Source organism: Cavia porcellus, unplaced genomic scaffold, assembly GCF_034190915.1.
Source record: "Cavia porcellus strain 051 isolate PalLab524CR breed Dunkin Hartley unplaced genomic scaffold, mCavPor4.1 scaffold_7, whole genome shotgun sequence".
In the NCBI taxonomy this organism is placed as follows: Eukaryota; Metazoa; Chordata; class Mammalia; order Rodentia; family Caviidae; genus Cavia; species Cavia porcellus.
Genome location: NW_026947490.1, coordinates 45,156,203 through 45,171,708, shown reverse-complemented (window position 1 = coordinate 45,171,708; position 15,506 = coordinate 45,156,203). Strand labels below are relative to the sequence as shown.

The 15,506-nt window shown below is 36.3% G+C and overlaps 1 protein-coding gene across 1 annotated transcript; it reads left to right on the top strand.

Annotated features, from left to right (window-relative positions):
- The first annotated feature begins 10,527 nt into the window (after window positions 1–10,527).
- Cd1c1 (CD1c1 molecule) lies at window positions 10,528–13,497 on the top strand. The gene is given in 6 exon segments (NM_001172853.1): window positions 10,528–10,588; window positions 10,879–11,145; window positions 11,794–12,072; window positions 12,289–12,567; window positions 12,900–12,990; window positions 13,476–13,497. Coding segments are annotated over 6 exon segments (999 nt in total).
- The last annotated feature ends 2,009 nt before the right edge of the window (window positions 13,498–15,506 follow it).

The following is a 15,506-nucleotide window of genomic DNA, read 5'->3' as shown; positions in this document are numbered from 1 at the left end:
GGTTTTATTCTGGGTTGTTTGATTTTTTTGTCTGTGATGGTATGAATAACTATTTTGAAGAAAACAAGACATTATTATAGCTAGTGCTGAGTTAATATCATCTTGTTTTGAAGTCCCATCAAGTGCTTGTTCTTCTGTCTCTATGGGTCTTATCATGTTGTATCATATTGGATTTTATTATATGTGACAGTGCAAACAAAAAATTTTATAGACAAGGAGATGATATAGAAAGCACCATTCATTTTCTGTTAGTTGGTTCTAAATACCTTGTAATACTTTCATTCTCTTGAATGTTTTTACACTGTCTTGATATGTTTAATGTTGTACTATATGAAGTTATACTCAAATATTTCAAGGAAAGGGACACTATGGTAACTGATGTTATGCCAAATTGTCTTGTGGTAAAACACTATGTTGCTTAAATTGTTCTGTTCTGACCTGTGCTGTTGTGTTGTTATGTCCTCTTTTATCTTAATCACCTTTCATTTATTTATTAATTTATTTGTTTTAATTAAGAGAAAAATTTTTAAAAGCAGAATATATTATTGTAACCATTTTGATTCCCTATCAACTTGATCTGAAGCCCTGTATTGCTCTCACCATCTTGTTTTGACTGATTTTACTCTATTCTGTTTTGCTTGATAGTATCAAGTTTGAGAGTATAAGCAACTACTTTGAAGACAATAAGATTCACTATGATGCACATTCTGGTTTGACTATTATCTTCTTTTGAAGTCCTGTAAGTTCTCCAATGTTTCCATTTTATTGGTTTTGTTCTGCACTGTTTTGTTCAATTTCATTATAACTGATGATACAGGCAATTCCTTTTAAGATAGCAAGAGGCATGATGGTAACCATTGTTGATCACCTTGTATTCTGTTTTTACATCATGTACTATGTCCATCCTTTTGATTTGACTGACTCTGTTTTGTTTTGTCACATTTGGTTTTATTCTCTTCAAAAAAAGTAATAAGAACTGTGGGAGTAATAAAATCCAAAATGTGTAATTGTTATTGTAAAAAGGAGAGGAAAAGCAAGTGCTCTAAAGGATATAATTGCATGTATATTTAAGTTTGTAAGATAACCATATTACTAAGTTTTTGTTGGATCATTGAACAGAACTGTTTTCAGTCTCACTGCTTGAATGTCCACTTTGGATGCTTTAATTTTGTAACTTGAACAACTGTTTCTAAGATGACAATATGTAATTCTTAACTAGTGATTTTTTACTGTTTTATTGAAATTCTGTATTACTTGTACCCTATTTCTGTTTTGTTTTTTTCTCTTAAAATACAGTTTTAAAAACCTAAAGGCCTTTACCTTAAAATCAGGCACAAGACAAGCATGTCCCTTATCACCGCTCATATTCAATATAGTACTGGAAATACTAGCCAGAGCAATTTGATAAGAGAGAGAAATAAAAGTGGTCAAGATGGGAATAGAGGAAGTTAAATTATCATTATTTGGAGATGAAATTATAGTCTACATAGAAGACCCCTAAACATCCATTGAAAGACTCCTAGATATAATAAATAAATTCAGCAATGTAACTGGATACTTAATTAATTCTGAAAAATCAATAGCATTTCCATACACTAACAACAAAATTGCAGAGAAAGAAACAAGAGTAGCCATAACCTTCACGCTAGCATCTAAAAAAATAAAATAATTAGGAATAAATCTCACAAAAGAAGTAAAAGTTCTGCACAGGGAAAACTATAATATCCTGAAAAAAATCAAAGGACATTTCTTGTTCATGGATAGGCAGAATATATATTGTGAAAATGGCCTTTCTTCCAAAACTGGTATACAGTTTCAATGCAATACCAATGAAAATACCATCAGCATATCTCATAGACCTTAAGAAATCAATCCTCAAATTAATCGGGAACCAGAAGAGACCTAGCATAGTAAAGGCAATTCTAAGCAGCAAAGGTAAGGCAGGAGGCATCACAATCCCTGAATTGAAATTGTACTACAAAGTTACTGTAATAAAATCAACATCTTACTGGAAAAAAAAAAAACGATCTGAAAATTAATGGAATAAACTAGAAGATTTAGCCACAACTATGAACAAACTGAACCACCTTATCTTTGATAAAGGGCCAAACATGTTCACTGAAAGAATGACAATTTCCTTAATAAATGGTGCTGAAAAAATTGGCTGTCCATATGCCAACAACTAAAAGTAGACCCATGCCTATCACCATATAGTAAACTAAAATCTTAATGGATCAAAGATCTGAGTATTAAAAGAGAAACACTTAATCTGTTGGAATACAAAGTAGGTAAACATCTTGAAGACATAGGGATAGGTAGAAAATTCATGAATAGGAATCAAACTGCATAGGAATTACTTCCCCGAATCAATATCTGGGATCATATCTTATTAAAATGTTTTTGCATGTCAAAAGAAATCTCCAGTATAGTGAAAAGAAAAACCAAACACTGGGAAAAAAAAATCTTAGTGAACTGTCCCTCAGACAAAGGACTACTGTCTAAAACATATGAAGAATTTTAAAAAGTCAGATCCCCAAAACTCAAGGACCGAATCCAAAAATGGGCGTCTGAGATGAATACACCCTTCTCAGATGAAGAAATACAAATGACAAATAAATACATGAAAAAATGTTCATCACTGTTAGTCAATAGAGAAATGCAAATTAAAACCACACTGAGATTCCATCTCACTCCTGAAAGAATGACCGGGTTCAAGAAAACTAACAACAAATGCTGGAGAGGATGTGGGGAAAAAAGGAACTCTCCTGCATTGTTGGTGGGAGTGTAAACTGGTGCAGCCACCATGGAGGTCAGTTTGGAGATTTCTCAGAAACCTGGGATTGGAGGTCCCATTTGACCCAGCGATTCCGCTTCTGTGCACATTCCCAGAAGAACTGACCACATCATACTATTGTGATAAATGTGCACCAACGTTTACAGCAGCACAATTTGTAATAGCCAGATCTTGGAAACAAACTAAGTGTTTATCAACTGAGGAATGGATAAAAAGCTGTGGTATTTTTATACAATGGTGTACTTGTCAGCTATACAGAATGACCACATTGGGATATTTACTAATAAATGGGCACAGCTTCAGACCAGTGAAATAAGTCAAACCCACATGTTTAAATACCCTATAGTCTCCCTAGTATAAGAAATAGTAAGAGTACATAGGAGTTTATGGTATTCAAGATTTCCCCTTACATTGTTTTGAAGTCTTATAATTATCTCAGTTGCAATGGTTTTTTCCTTTTTTTTTTAATTTCATTATGTGATCATATCAACAGCTAATTTGAGGAAAAAAAGTCATTATTATAGCCAGTGCTGATTTGATATCATCTTACTCTGAAGTCCTATCATGCTCTTGCTCTTCTGTTTCCATTGGCTCTACCATGCTGTACCTTACTGGATTGTATTACATGTGAAATTATAAATAACTTTTCTATGAAAAATGAGATAATATAGTAGCCATTGTTTGTTTTCTGTTATTTGGTTCTGAATGCCCTGTAATAATCTCATTCTCTTGAATGTTTTTATACAATTTGTTATGTTTGATATTATTGTTATGAAGTTATACTCAACTATTTGAAAGAAAGAGACATTTTGGTAGTTACGGTTAATTACCTGTTGTCTTCTGGTGAAATACTGTGATGCTTACATTGTTCTGTTCTGTTCTTCTCTGTTATGTTCTGGTTTGTGTTAATTTCTTTAAAATAAAAAAAATCTAATCAAAGCCTAAGTTGATCACAAAATACCGATTTTTTTCTGCCTACTTGGATGGCATTTGGCTCAGTAAGTTTTACCAATGATGTAACAGAGGATCTCTTTGACTTTTCACATTTATGACATACCTATTGAAGACTAAACCCTGCCATCAAAATTCTGACAATGTCCCAGGAATCTTAACTGTTAGCTCTCCATTTTGCTATTTATTCTCTCAAGTTATTTATTTTGCTTCTTGTGCATTTTATATTCTTGTGAGTTCATTGTAAGCATTTATAAATAATTTCCAAAATAATCATCCAGTATCTATCTGTTTTGTAATTTAAAAATATTTGTTTCTTCTTTCTTTTTGTACTGGTGATTGAAATCATGGTGTTGCACTTGGAAGACAGGCCCTTATGCCATTGAGCTAAACCCTGTTCAAATTTTTTAAAATTATATTAAACATAGCAATATAAATGTCTCACTTGTGATTTATATATTTCCTTGCAAAAATGTAAGGCTTGAGTAATAAGACAATATTTGATGTCTCAAAATTTAGTCACAGTGATAGTGGTCCTTAGTATAAATTGGTAGGAAGTTTAGGTAGAACCAATGTGAGATAGAAAGGAAACCCATGGAACTCAGATAAAAGATGAGAATTGTATGAGAACACATACAAAAATAAGAAATGAGGACATGGTAGCACAGAAGAGAAAGAAAAGATTCTACATATGGAAAAGCAGAAGAACACATATCAAATCAAGGAATTCAAAATTTGAAATGGAATTAGAGACTGTCAAATTCTATCAATCCAGTCACCTCATGGTATACAGCAAGCAGTCTGGTGAAACATTGATTTTGGTGATCTGGCTGGGCCCTTTCCACTGTTATAGATGGGACAAAGAAGAAAACAGATTAGAGATGCAAATGCGAGAGAAAGATGAAGCAGAGCTGAAGGGGAAATGAAAAACCCTGAGAGTGGCATGAGGTTGTGGGACACTGTGGGGTTTCTTGAAAGGGAAGTGGGCAGTGGGTGGGGTTTCTGCTTTTTGGGAAGGGAATGAAAGCACAGTGTGGGATGGTGTGGGTGGGGGTATGGTATCAGAGTCTCAGAAGAAGCTCCATCTGCCGTGGGACAAAAGCATTCCTTGGAGTAGATTCAGGGAGGGTCACAGAATAGCTCAGGCAAAAGTGAACATGGAGATACCTGTGGCACCCAGACAGGGGTTCAGGGAAATTGGTGAGAGAGGAAGAATACTAGGCTCCCCCAGGTAGCTGAGATCCTCTGCTATGACTGGATGCTAATACAGTATGTCCTACTCTTTTCAAATTTCCCTTTTAGGATTTGGGTCATCCAGAGTTCCTATATAATACATTTATTTTGTCCTTATAGCATTTTATACAAATTTCAGATTCAAAAACCCACAAATATTCCCTAGCATAAATAGTCTGCTAGTTTCTTCTTGTATAGCACCTTTTCCTTCCCCTTATAGGGTTAATATACAAAAGCCTCTAGGTATGAAAGTGATATACTTGGGAGTTTCTGTTATTTTTATCAAAGCAATTAAAGTATTTTAGGAAGGAGACTGATGTCATCAAGTTTAATGTTTTTTTTGTTTTTGTTTTGTTTTGTTTTTTTTTAGACTGGGTCACACCACATAGCTCAGGCTAGTGTCACATATAATAATCCTCCTGCCACTGCCTTCAGTGGCCTGGGATTAGAGTCATGTGACACTGTGCCTCAAATGCTCACATTTGACATAGCAACTCAGAAGCAGAGAACTGAGCAGATTATCTGTAATATTCAGATAGGGTACTGTGGTTTTGATCCACGTCCCTCATGATGAAGCAGATTGTCAGTGAGACTAGAGAAAAAAAAGCAGATTTCAGAAGTGGAGTTGAAGTGATAACCACAGGAGTTAAAGGAGTCAAGTTTTCAAAGAAAGCAGTTTTCTAATACCTGGCTGACTGGATGGGTGTTATTATGGCAAGGACAAGGATGATACTACCCTTGTGGTTGTCTTGAGACAGAATTTTTCCTAAGTGCTTTTTTATCTCATTTTTCACTTTTTCCTCTGGGAATGAATTATCTCATTAGTGAATTCAAGAAAGAGAGCTATGTTTCCCACAATCTTGTTCCCCTGTAGCAAGCTGCTCTCAGACTGTATCTTCTGCCCTCCCTTTCCTGTTGTCTTCCTCCTTCCACTCCCCCCTTCTTCTTCCTCTGTTCCCTGATTCATAGGGGCAACCCCTTAGGTGGGCAGACTCAGATGGGGTTTTCCAGCACTACTACAATTAAGTGACTGTTATTATCTCCTCAGGATGCTATGAAGCAATCCAGTAAGTTAGTTGTGCAGTTCAAAACAAAAAAAAAATCATTTTGTTAATTATAATAAGTAGAAGTTTATGATCAAGGCTGTGGCATATTCAGTTTTGCACAAGTGCAATCTTCTCAGATCATAGACAGATGGTTGCTTACTGTCTGCTGATATGGTATTTCTTTGATGAGTGAGTGATTGCAAACAAGCACACACACAAATATAAGCAGACACACACATGGGAAAGGGAGAGGGGGAGAAGAGGAATATTGAGCACTAGTTCTTTTGTGTTTACTTTTGATTTTTTAATGCTATTTTCCAATTAAGTTACATTTCCAGTCCTTTACTTGGAAAAAATACCCTCGTTTAGTTGCCCAGGCTGAGTTTGACTTTGAGATCCTCCTGCATCAGCCTCCAAAATATGTAGCTACAGTGGGATTGCAGGCTTTTGTCTCGAGACATGGCCAGTGTCTATTACAATTAATATAATAATACTTACTCATTTGGATCAGGGCTCTGTCATTAGTATTTCATTTGTCAGTTTCTTCCTTTGCATGTCCAACTTAATCTTACTGTTATTAGGTTTAGGAATTGAACATACAAGTTTTGGTGAAAAACATGCAATCACAATCCCAAGCACAATGGTGAGTATGATCACTCCATCTGGGGTTTAATCCTAGTCAGATCACCTGGGTTATACAGGCAAACAATTGATATTGATAATTTATTCCATCTACCCCATGCTGTCTTTATGATAGTAGGTTCTTAGCAGGAAAGGAAGGATGCCATCACTCATTCTATGAATCTAGGCAGTACAGCTACGTTATGTGGTGGTTATAAACAAAGTTTAGAATTGCATACCACAGTGCAATTAATTAGGCAAACTACAAGACAATAGTGCAGAGCAAGAAGATCAAATGGAATATCTGAAATGGTTGAGTCTGAAGGGGTTTCACAGTTTCAGCATCTTACATACCACCCAGAGCCCAGAGCTCAGGAAAACTGTGCTCCTCCTGTAGAACTATGGAGAAGAGAAATATATGTGCCAGCAGATACTGTACCTGCTATCACTTCTTAAAATCTCAAACTAAGAACTTACCATTGGCAAGCTGAAATCTGGTGCTGGTGAATGATTTGAAGATTTAAATTACATACTGTTCTTTAAGGTCTTTGTACTCATGGAGGCTGGAAGATATTTTTGGCTATAATAGGAACAGTTTATTGTAAGTTACTTCCAGCCTTTTTATTAATACAGACAAGTTTGAGTAAGATACTTGTATATTGAAACATCATGTTTTACACAGTAAATATATACAATAAAATAAATGGGTTAAGAAAGAAGTAGTGTCACAAATGTGATTTTAATTTTTTATTGCAAAGAGGAAATAACCAAGGAAAATAAAACAAAGTGAAATCAATCAAAGTAAAGCAGAACAAGTGATACAGAATTTCAAAACTTATGTAATTAACAATAGTTACATTGTCTTTATTGTCTTCAGCATAGCTGCATACACCACCTTTACGCATATTAAAAATTGAACAGAACAGAATAAGAACAAACAATAAAAACAAAACAATTAATGCAATAAAGGACATCAAAACAAGCCAGTAACAAATACAAAATGGGTTCTATAACACGTATTGCTATCTTTTAAATAACTGCTTATGTCATCAGAGTTAACATAAATAAAACAAAAGAAAATAAAAACTCACCCCCCCCAAAAAAAAAAGAAAACACAATGAAAATGATATGGTTTCTGGGCAGGGATCTCCTTGCATGGGGCCTGGTTCTCTCCCTCAGCATTCTGCAAATGGCACTGATCCCCACAGTGAGGCTTGGGTCTGGTTCTCTTCACACCAGCAGAGGTCCTTGCATGGTGCTGGTGTCTGAACAAGATCTCTTGGGGTCTAGTTCTCTCCTTCCACAGTCCTTGAGTGGTGCTGACTCACTGAGAGAGGCTTGGGTCTCACAAATGTGATTTTAAAATTTTCCCATTCCTGCGTTCAATGAATTTGGGGGGGGCACTATAGAAATGGAAGTATGCCTGGATCTCAAAATGATTTTGGTTTCATTTGTCTATACACAGTAAGCAGACAGGATTTCTAACAACCAAGGATGTTTCATGATACTTAAATACTTGAATACACAGAAATGATGGTTTCTGCGAGTGTATCTGTCACATCACAAAATGTAACTTATGTGTGGAGTTCATGATCTCTGTTCATAGGCAGCTTATTGCTCTTCAAAACTTCACACTGCACAGAAGTTAGTCCTCAGGGAAAAGTGCAGGCTGCTCCTCCAGGATTTTGTTCTATGGACACTCAGGAGTCAGAACGCACCTGGGCAGCTACACGACTTCTCTAGAAAACATTTTTGTAAATATATTTGTATCTAGTATTCTGTATACTAATATGGAAAATATAATGACTTTTAGTTCTCCATTTAAATATTTATCTTGTTTGAAATATATTGATAAGTGAAATTATATTGACAATCTATGTATGTTCTTATACCTAGTAAAATACTTAATATCAATTAGAGATCAGCTGTTATTCTGGTGACAGACTATATGGGTGGGAGTAATCTCAATACTGGGTCATGAGATATATTATACTATAGTCATATAGAATAGTATACTCATACTATAGTCATATAGTACAGTATGACTGGTACAAATGGCTGCATTGTGAAAGCAAAAATAGATACAATTTTTTTTTTTTATTTAAGAGGAACAAGAGAAAAACACAAAACAAACCAAAGTGGCGTAAGGGTACACGCAATACAGAACTACAAAACAAAACAAAACAAAACAAAACAAAAAACCATAACAGTAAGAAATTACCTGCTAGTAGATTACACACTATTTTCTTGAAAATAGTTCCTCAAATCACAGTATCAAAGAACACAAGGTTGACATTCAAACAGGGAGACTGCAAACAGCTGTGTTCAATGTTCCAAAAACATTGATAAAGTCAGCTATTTAACACCCCCAAACACACTTGCTGTTATATCCGTTAGAGCTCCTTTTCTTTTTTTTTTTTCCCTCTCTTTTTTACAACAAAATTTACACATCTTGGATTTTATTACTCCTTAGTGCTTATTACTTTCTTTGGGGGGGGGGGAAGAATACAGTCAAATATGGCAAAACAAAGCTGTCAGTCAATACCAAGGATAGACGTAGCACATGGTGTAGAACAGAGTACAAGTTTATCAACAATGGTTATCAACGTTGTCCCTTGTTTCCTTAAAAAGAATTGTCTATCTTATTAGATATTATAAAGTTGGACAAAACAGTAGAGAACAAGACCAATAAAACTTAGGCGTTGTAAACATTACAGGACTTCCAAAGAAGACAATAGTCAAACCAGAATGGGTATCTTAGTGAATCTTATTGTCTTCAAAGTAGTTGCCTATGTCTTCAAACTTGATACTATCATATAGAATGGAACAGAGTCTAATCAGTCAAAACAAGATCATGGGAGTACTACAGGACTTCAAAACAAGTTAATAGGAAATCGAAAAGAGTTACTATTTATATATCCTAATTTTTTTGAATTTTTTCTTTAATAAGACAAACATAAGAAATGACTAAATAATTTTTTTTGAAACAATAAGGGGGAGATTGAGATAAAATAGGACATAACAATATAACAATAGAGGTCACAGCATGACTGTTTCAATAACCTAGTACTTCACCACCTTATAACCTGACTTAATAGTAGTTACCATAGTGTCTTTTTCCTTGAAATATTTGGGTAAAACTTCATATACTCTAGCTTCAAATATTTTCATATCAAGAAGCCCAGAATAAAGCCTTTCTAGTTAATGAGTGAAAACTTTATAAGGCTTCAAGGCCACCTAATGGGGAATCATGATTACCACATATTTTTATATATTTGAATCATTACTTACATTAGGGAAACTATTCGGTATTCACACATGCGAGATTGATTTAAAAAATAGATACAATTAAAAAAAAGCACTAATGAGAATTGAGAACTGAGAAAAGTGGTAGAAGAAGGGATAAAATGGGAAAGAGAATACTCAGAGGCTATTCAAATTGTAGATAGATGTAATGATCAGAAGAAGGGCATGATGGAGTTCAGAGGGAGAGCTAAGTGGAAAATCAGAAAGAACTGTAATCATTTAAAGCAAGCATGAACAGAGAAAGATATGAAATATGTCTCTGCATTTTATAGATAAGATACAAGATCTGTAAAAATTAAGTGACCTTTAAAAACCTCATGACACTTGTTCCAAAAATGGTTGATGTAGTGCTATGAATAAGAAGTGCTATGAATAAGAATAATATACTCTCCAGTGAGGAGAGTTCAAGATAGAGGGGAAATGAGAGGCTGTGTAGGAGGCCCAAGGTTGAGGGACGCTTTAGACTTTCTTGGTAGTCATCATTAGCTGGTCAAGGAGGTCCACTTCTGATAGAAGTAAGTTATACCCCATATAAAGGGTACATTTTGGTGAGAAAAGGAGACACCTTTAGATGACATGCTGTTTCTACATTTTCTATTTCTGGATGTCGTCCTTGGGGGCAGTATCACTGAAAATGGTAAGAACATTTCTATCAGTTGTCCATTTGATTGGGTCTTGGTGGAGTGTTGAAAGCCTTCTTAACATAAGTTACTTAGAATACTGGAAGCCTGGGAGTTTGACCACCTGTCTCCACGTGTACTCTAATTTTTCTTGAGGTTCCTGTTAAAGCAGGGGGTCTTTTGTATGGAAAATGTTATTGCTAAACTGACCATTATGCTTCTTCCTCTAGTAACTGGTTCATTTTTTTTCTTTTTCTCCTTTCTTTCCTCTTCTGTTTTCCTTGTACTGATTGAAATCTTTCCATAGTGGTCCAGGAAAATATTTCATTTTACGTAATGCAGATCTCATCCTATGCCAACAAATCCTGGGTACAAAATCATGGCTCTGGTTGGCTGGATGAGTTGCAGACTCACGGCTGGGACAGTGAATCAGACAAAATAATTTTCCTGCACACCTGGTCCAGGGGTAACTTCAGCAATGAAGAGCTGGAAGACCTACAGCTTCTATTTCATGCCTATTTTTCTGGATTAGCACTGAGAATTCAACACCAACCCAGTCAATTAGAAGTCAAATGTAAGTTTAACCAGCTCAACTAAGAGATATCCTGAGGGTTCTATTTTTGGGAGATATTTTATATTCCTTGCTTGGACACATCTGTCATCTCATCCCTAGATAAAAGTTTGCATGCATAAGTCTGTTAGGGCATATTCCAAATATTTACTGAAAATTTCCAGTCTTTTGCTACTTCAGCAATAGTTTTTATCTAAACTTTTCCACTGTGATCTTCTGTGGTCCACAATCCAGAGGTAAAAAGTTATCTGGTTCTGTAATTGATTTCCTGCAAATACAGCTCTTCAATATCTCAAAAGCTCTACATTCACAGTGTATGGACCATGGTGACCTATTTTATGTATCATGAAATCACATCTATCTCTTTCAAAACAGTTCCTACCACCTCTTACAGCTTAAGTTGTAGAGGTTACCTATCATTTCTCCAAAGTATGCTCAGGTCAGTCTCTTGTAAATTGAAGATATTATCTTTTATTGATCCCATTTTTCATGCCTAGCATATTTTCCTACCTTTGTTTCTAATTGTATATATGTTTAGTTCACATCTACATAAAAATTTTTATACTAGTTCCTGATCATCCCTTAAATTCTCATATCATTGCTCTTACTTTCTTTATGTACCCCCTTATTTTCATTCCTTTCTTTCCCTAGATCCCTTTGAGGTACAGGCAAGAGCTGGCTGTGAACTGCACTCTGGAGAGCACACAAAAGGCTTCATTCATGCAGCTGTTAATGGATTAAATTTTCTGAGTTACCAAAACAAATCATTGGTGCCATCTCCAGAGGGTGGGACTAGGGCCCAGAAGTTCTGTGATTTATTCAATACTTATGAAGGCATCAGGGAAACAGTATACTACCTCATCAGAGACACATGCCCTCGTTTTCTATTGGGTCTCCTGGATGCAGGAAAGATGGATCTTCAGAGACAAGGTCAGTTTCGCCCTTTCCTCTGAGATTGTTCTATTCATGTCATGCCTCTTCCTGTCACTGTCTTCAATATTAGCACAGGGAAGAGGATAAGAGGTACTGGAGTTGCTGTGTGGTAGTTGCTAGAGGAAGAAAAATGGTAACAACATACTAACCTGGGTATCTATGTACCTAAACTGTGTATTTTTCCATTTCTGAGCCTCTGTTTTCTCCATGCAGTGAGACCAGAGGTCTGGCTGTCCAGTAGTCCCAACCTCGAGCCTGGTCGACTGTTGCTGGCTTGTCATGTCTCTGGTTTCTACCCAAAGCCTATTTGGGTGATGTGGATGCGAGGTGCACAAGAACAGCTGGAAACTAAACAAGGCGATATTCTTCCACATGCTGATGGGACATGGTATCTTCGGGTGACCCTGGATGTGGCAGCTAGAGAGGCAGCTGGGCTGTCTTGTCGAGTGAGGCACAGCAGCCTGAGAGACCAAGACATCATCCTCTACTGGGGTGAGACTGGAGTTTGAAGGTGTGAATGGGTGGCCCTTGAGCATGAGGTAAGACAGAGGAGGGTTTGATGAGGCCAAATTTAGTAGAGGGAAGTGAAAAAGGCATGACCATGAGTAATTCCAGGAAGGGAGAAGTCAGGCCTGGGTAACATATAGATTCAAGACATTCTGGGGAAGCCAAAGAATGCTTCCTTGGGTAGGAATGGGAATAGAATGACTGTAACAGGATGAATGGTGTGGCATTTACCCAGTCATTATTTAAGGAAACCAATGGATAGAGCAGAAATAGTAGCAGGTTTTAGATAACATGTATGTGTATTTCCCATACCACAGGACATGGCCTTTCTGTGATCTTGATCACCTTTGCAGTGATAGTGCCCCTGGTGCTTCTGATTGTTCTTATGTTGTTGTATAAGAAACGTTGGTGAGTTCTTTGTATTTACTCCCTATCTGCCACTTTTTGTTCCATGTTTGTTATATTTGTTAGCTTTTCTTTTGCCATCTATCTTGGCTACATTTCCCTCATTGCTGAGTCAAAAATGCCCAACACCCCAAATTAAGGAAGGAATGGTTTATATAGCTCACAATTTGTGGAGATTTCAGTCCATAATCAGCTGGTTCTAAGACAGGGGGCAACAATTTAAGGAATTTGAAGACAGAAAAAGCAGCAAGAGAAAAATAAAGGTAAAGAGCCAGCCTGTTTTCCTCCCTTGTGTTTTACACAGGCCACCACCTCCAAGGTGAGAGTAGCACTCACAAAATCTCTTTGCCTTTCTATTCCTTGTTTGGAAAGTAAGGACCCTGGTTCCCTGCTGAGCTCCTTATACTTCTAAACTTCTCAAGTTGGCATATTGTATCAAAAATACCACAATCTTCATTTTATCTACTGTTTCTCCCATTTTTCCATAGCACATATCAGGGTATCCAATGAGATGACTGTTTCAGCCTGTTCCTTGGTAATAAGAAGCCAAATTCTGAGGAACTTTGGACAGCGTGGTGATGACACTCTATCTACAATATATTTGAGTTGTTTCTCTTTTTGCATACTAATTACTTATTAATGTGGTCCAGATTCTGAAACTTGGTAGCACAGCACCTCTGTTTTTATCAGCTGTATTAAGCCATTGATTGCCATTCCTGATTTAACTGTGTTCAGAGACCTTGTTGACCCTTGAGATGAAGCAGCCATTCTTTCCTATGGGCTCAGTGAGCCCTTCAACCGCACTGTTTCAAGCTCCCTCTCTTGCTGTCTGAATTGCTGTTACCCAGGTCTTTCTTCCTCTTTTTATTTTAAGCTCTTTGGGGGTAAGGACCATGACAAGGGTGCCTTTCCTACATGCAATGTATACTTAATGGGAAAATAAATAAATAAATCCAAGCCACTGTATGAATTTAGATCAATTATCATGTTGTTAGTTTTTCCCTTAGTTTTCTCTCTGATGCTGTTGGAACATTTGAAATACTGATGCTCTTTTTTTTTTTTTTTTGGTTTAAAAGAATAACTGAGAAACTCTAGTATTCTTTTTATATTTGACTCATGTTCATCATAGAATTTTGAAGAAAAATGCAAATTAGTCTATATTTTTATTAAAGGGAATGAAACCAAGCAAAATAAAACAGAATACACCAAATAAAAATAAAACAGTGAAAGTGATACAAGGCTTCAAAATAAGTTATTAGGACTTCAACAATGGCTGCCATAATCTATCATATTCTCTTTGCAATAGCTTCTTGTGCCATCAGATATAAAAATCAAACAAAACAAAACAATAAAACCAAAATAAACAAAACAATGAAAATGTTATGGGACTTTAAACCAAGATAATTGGGAGCTCACCTTCTCCATTGTTGAATAGAAATAGTTTTCAGTATGAGACTCATCATGTTAAGCATCTTGGTATTTTGTTTGTGTTACTGTGTGAGTCATTTAGTATTCTTTTTTTATCAGTTCTTGGCGTTATGTATATCTTATCCTAATAAACAAAATTTAAATTAATGATTGTTAGTAGTTTCATTTTTCTAGCCATAGGAAAGGTTTAAATAATGAGAGGGAAACAAGCCTCATTAGTAAAGCACTATCAATAGACATATTGATTGAGTGATTTGTACTCAATCTAGAGCAACACAGAATATTAAAAGATAGGAGGCAAATAGATAAGTAGAGTTTAATTAGGAGGGCATCAAAGGAGTCACCACAGAGAAGGCTGTTGTGGCTCCCCCTACAGACAAAGGGCAGATTCTGCCTGATATGGCCTCTGATGGGGGTAGAGCTCTGGGGACTGATATGAGCTGATTTATTTTGTGGGATTGCAGTGGATTGGGTAAACCTTTACATGTCTGACCTTTGGTAGACTTTTGGGAGGGTGAAGCCATAAGGGCTTCTGGGAAGAAGTAGGTATGCATTATCAAGGCATAGTTTTGAACTTTTGCCATAATGATTGTGCTGTGTCTTAGATGGGGGATCAAATATTCCCATCTCTTTGGTGTTACAGGTCACTGTGCAATCTCTCTGGCTAATTCCTGCAGAGAAGGGGCATTGTTGGGGCCTAGGGTAGAAGAGAATGGGACTGAGGGGTCTGTTACATCTGAGTCTGTGAAGCAGAGATGTCACTCAGTAATAGTATTTCTTTGGTAGTGAATGCCTGTATTCTGGCTTTGATAAATTGCAAGAGGATCCTAAAGACATAGGGTACAAAGAGTTAAAAAAATTACTACAGTAATTTTTGGACCCATAATGGGCATTAGAATGGGAGCCTAGGATCTGAAGGAGTCCCACCATGAAGACCAGGGTGTGGCTTCTGGAAAATATTATTTCCCTCATATATGAGCTGCTATTTTTTTGACTTTTTGTACCCAATATTTGACTAAACCTGATTGGTTGAGAAAGTAGCAGCATTCCTATCCCACCATAGTACAGTATCCTCCTTTTTCTGCTGTGAG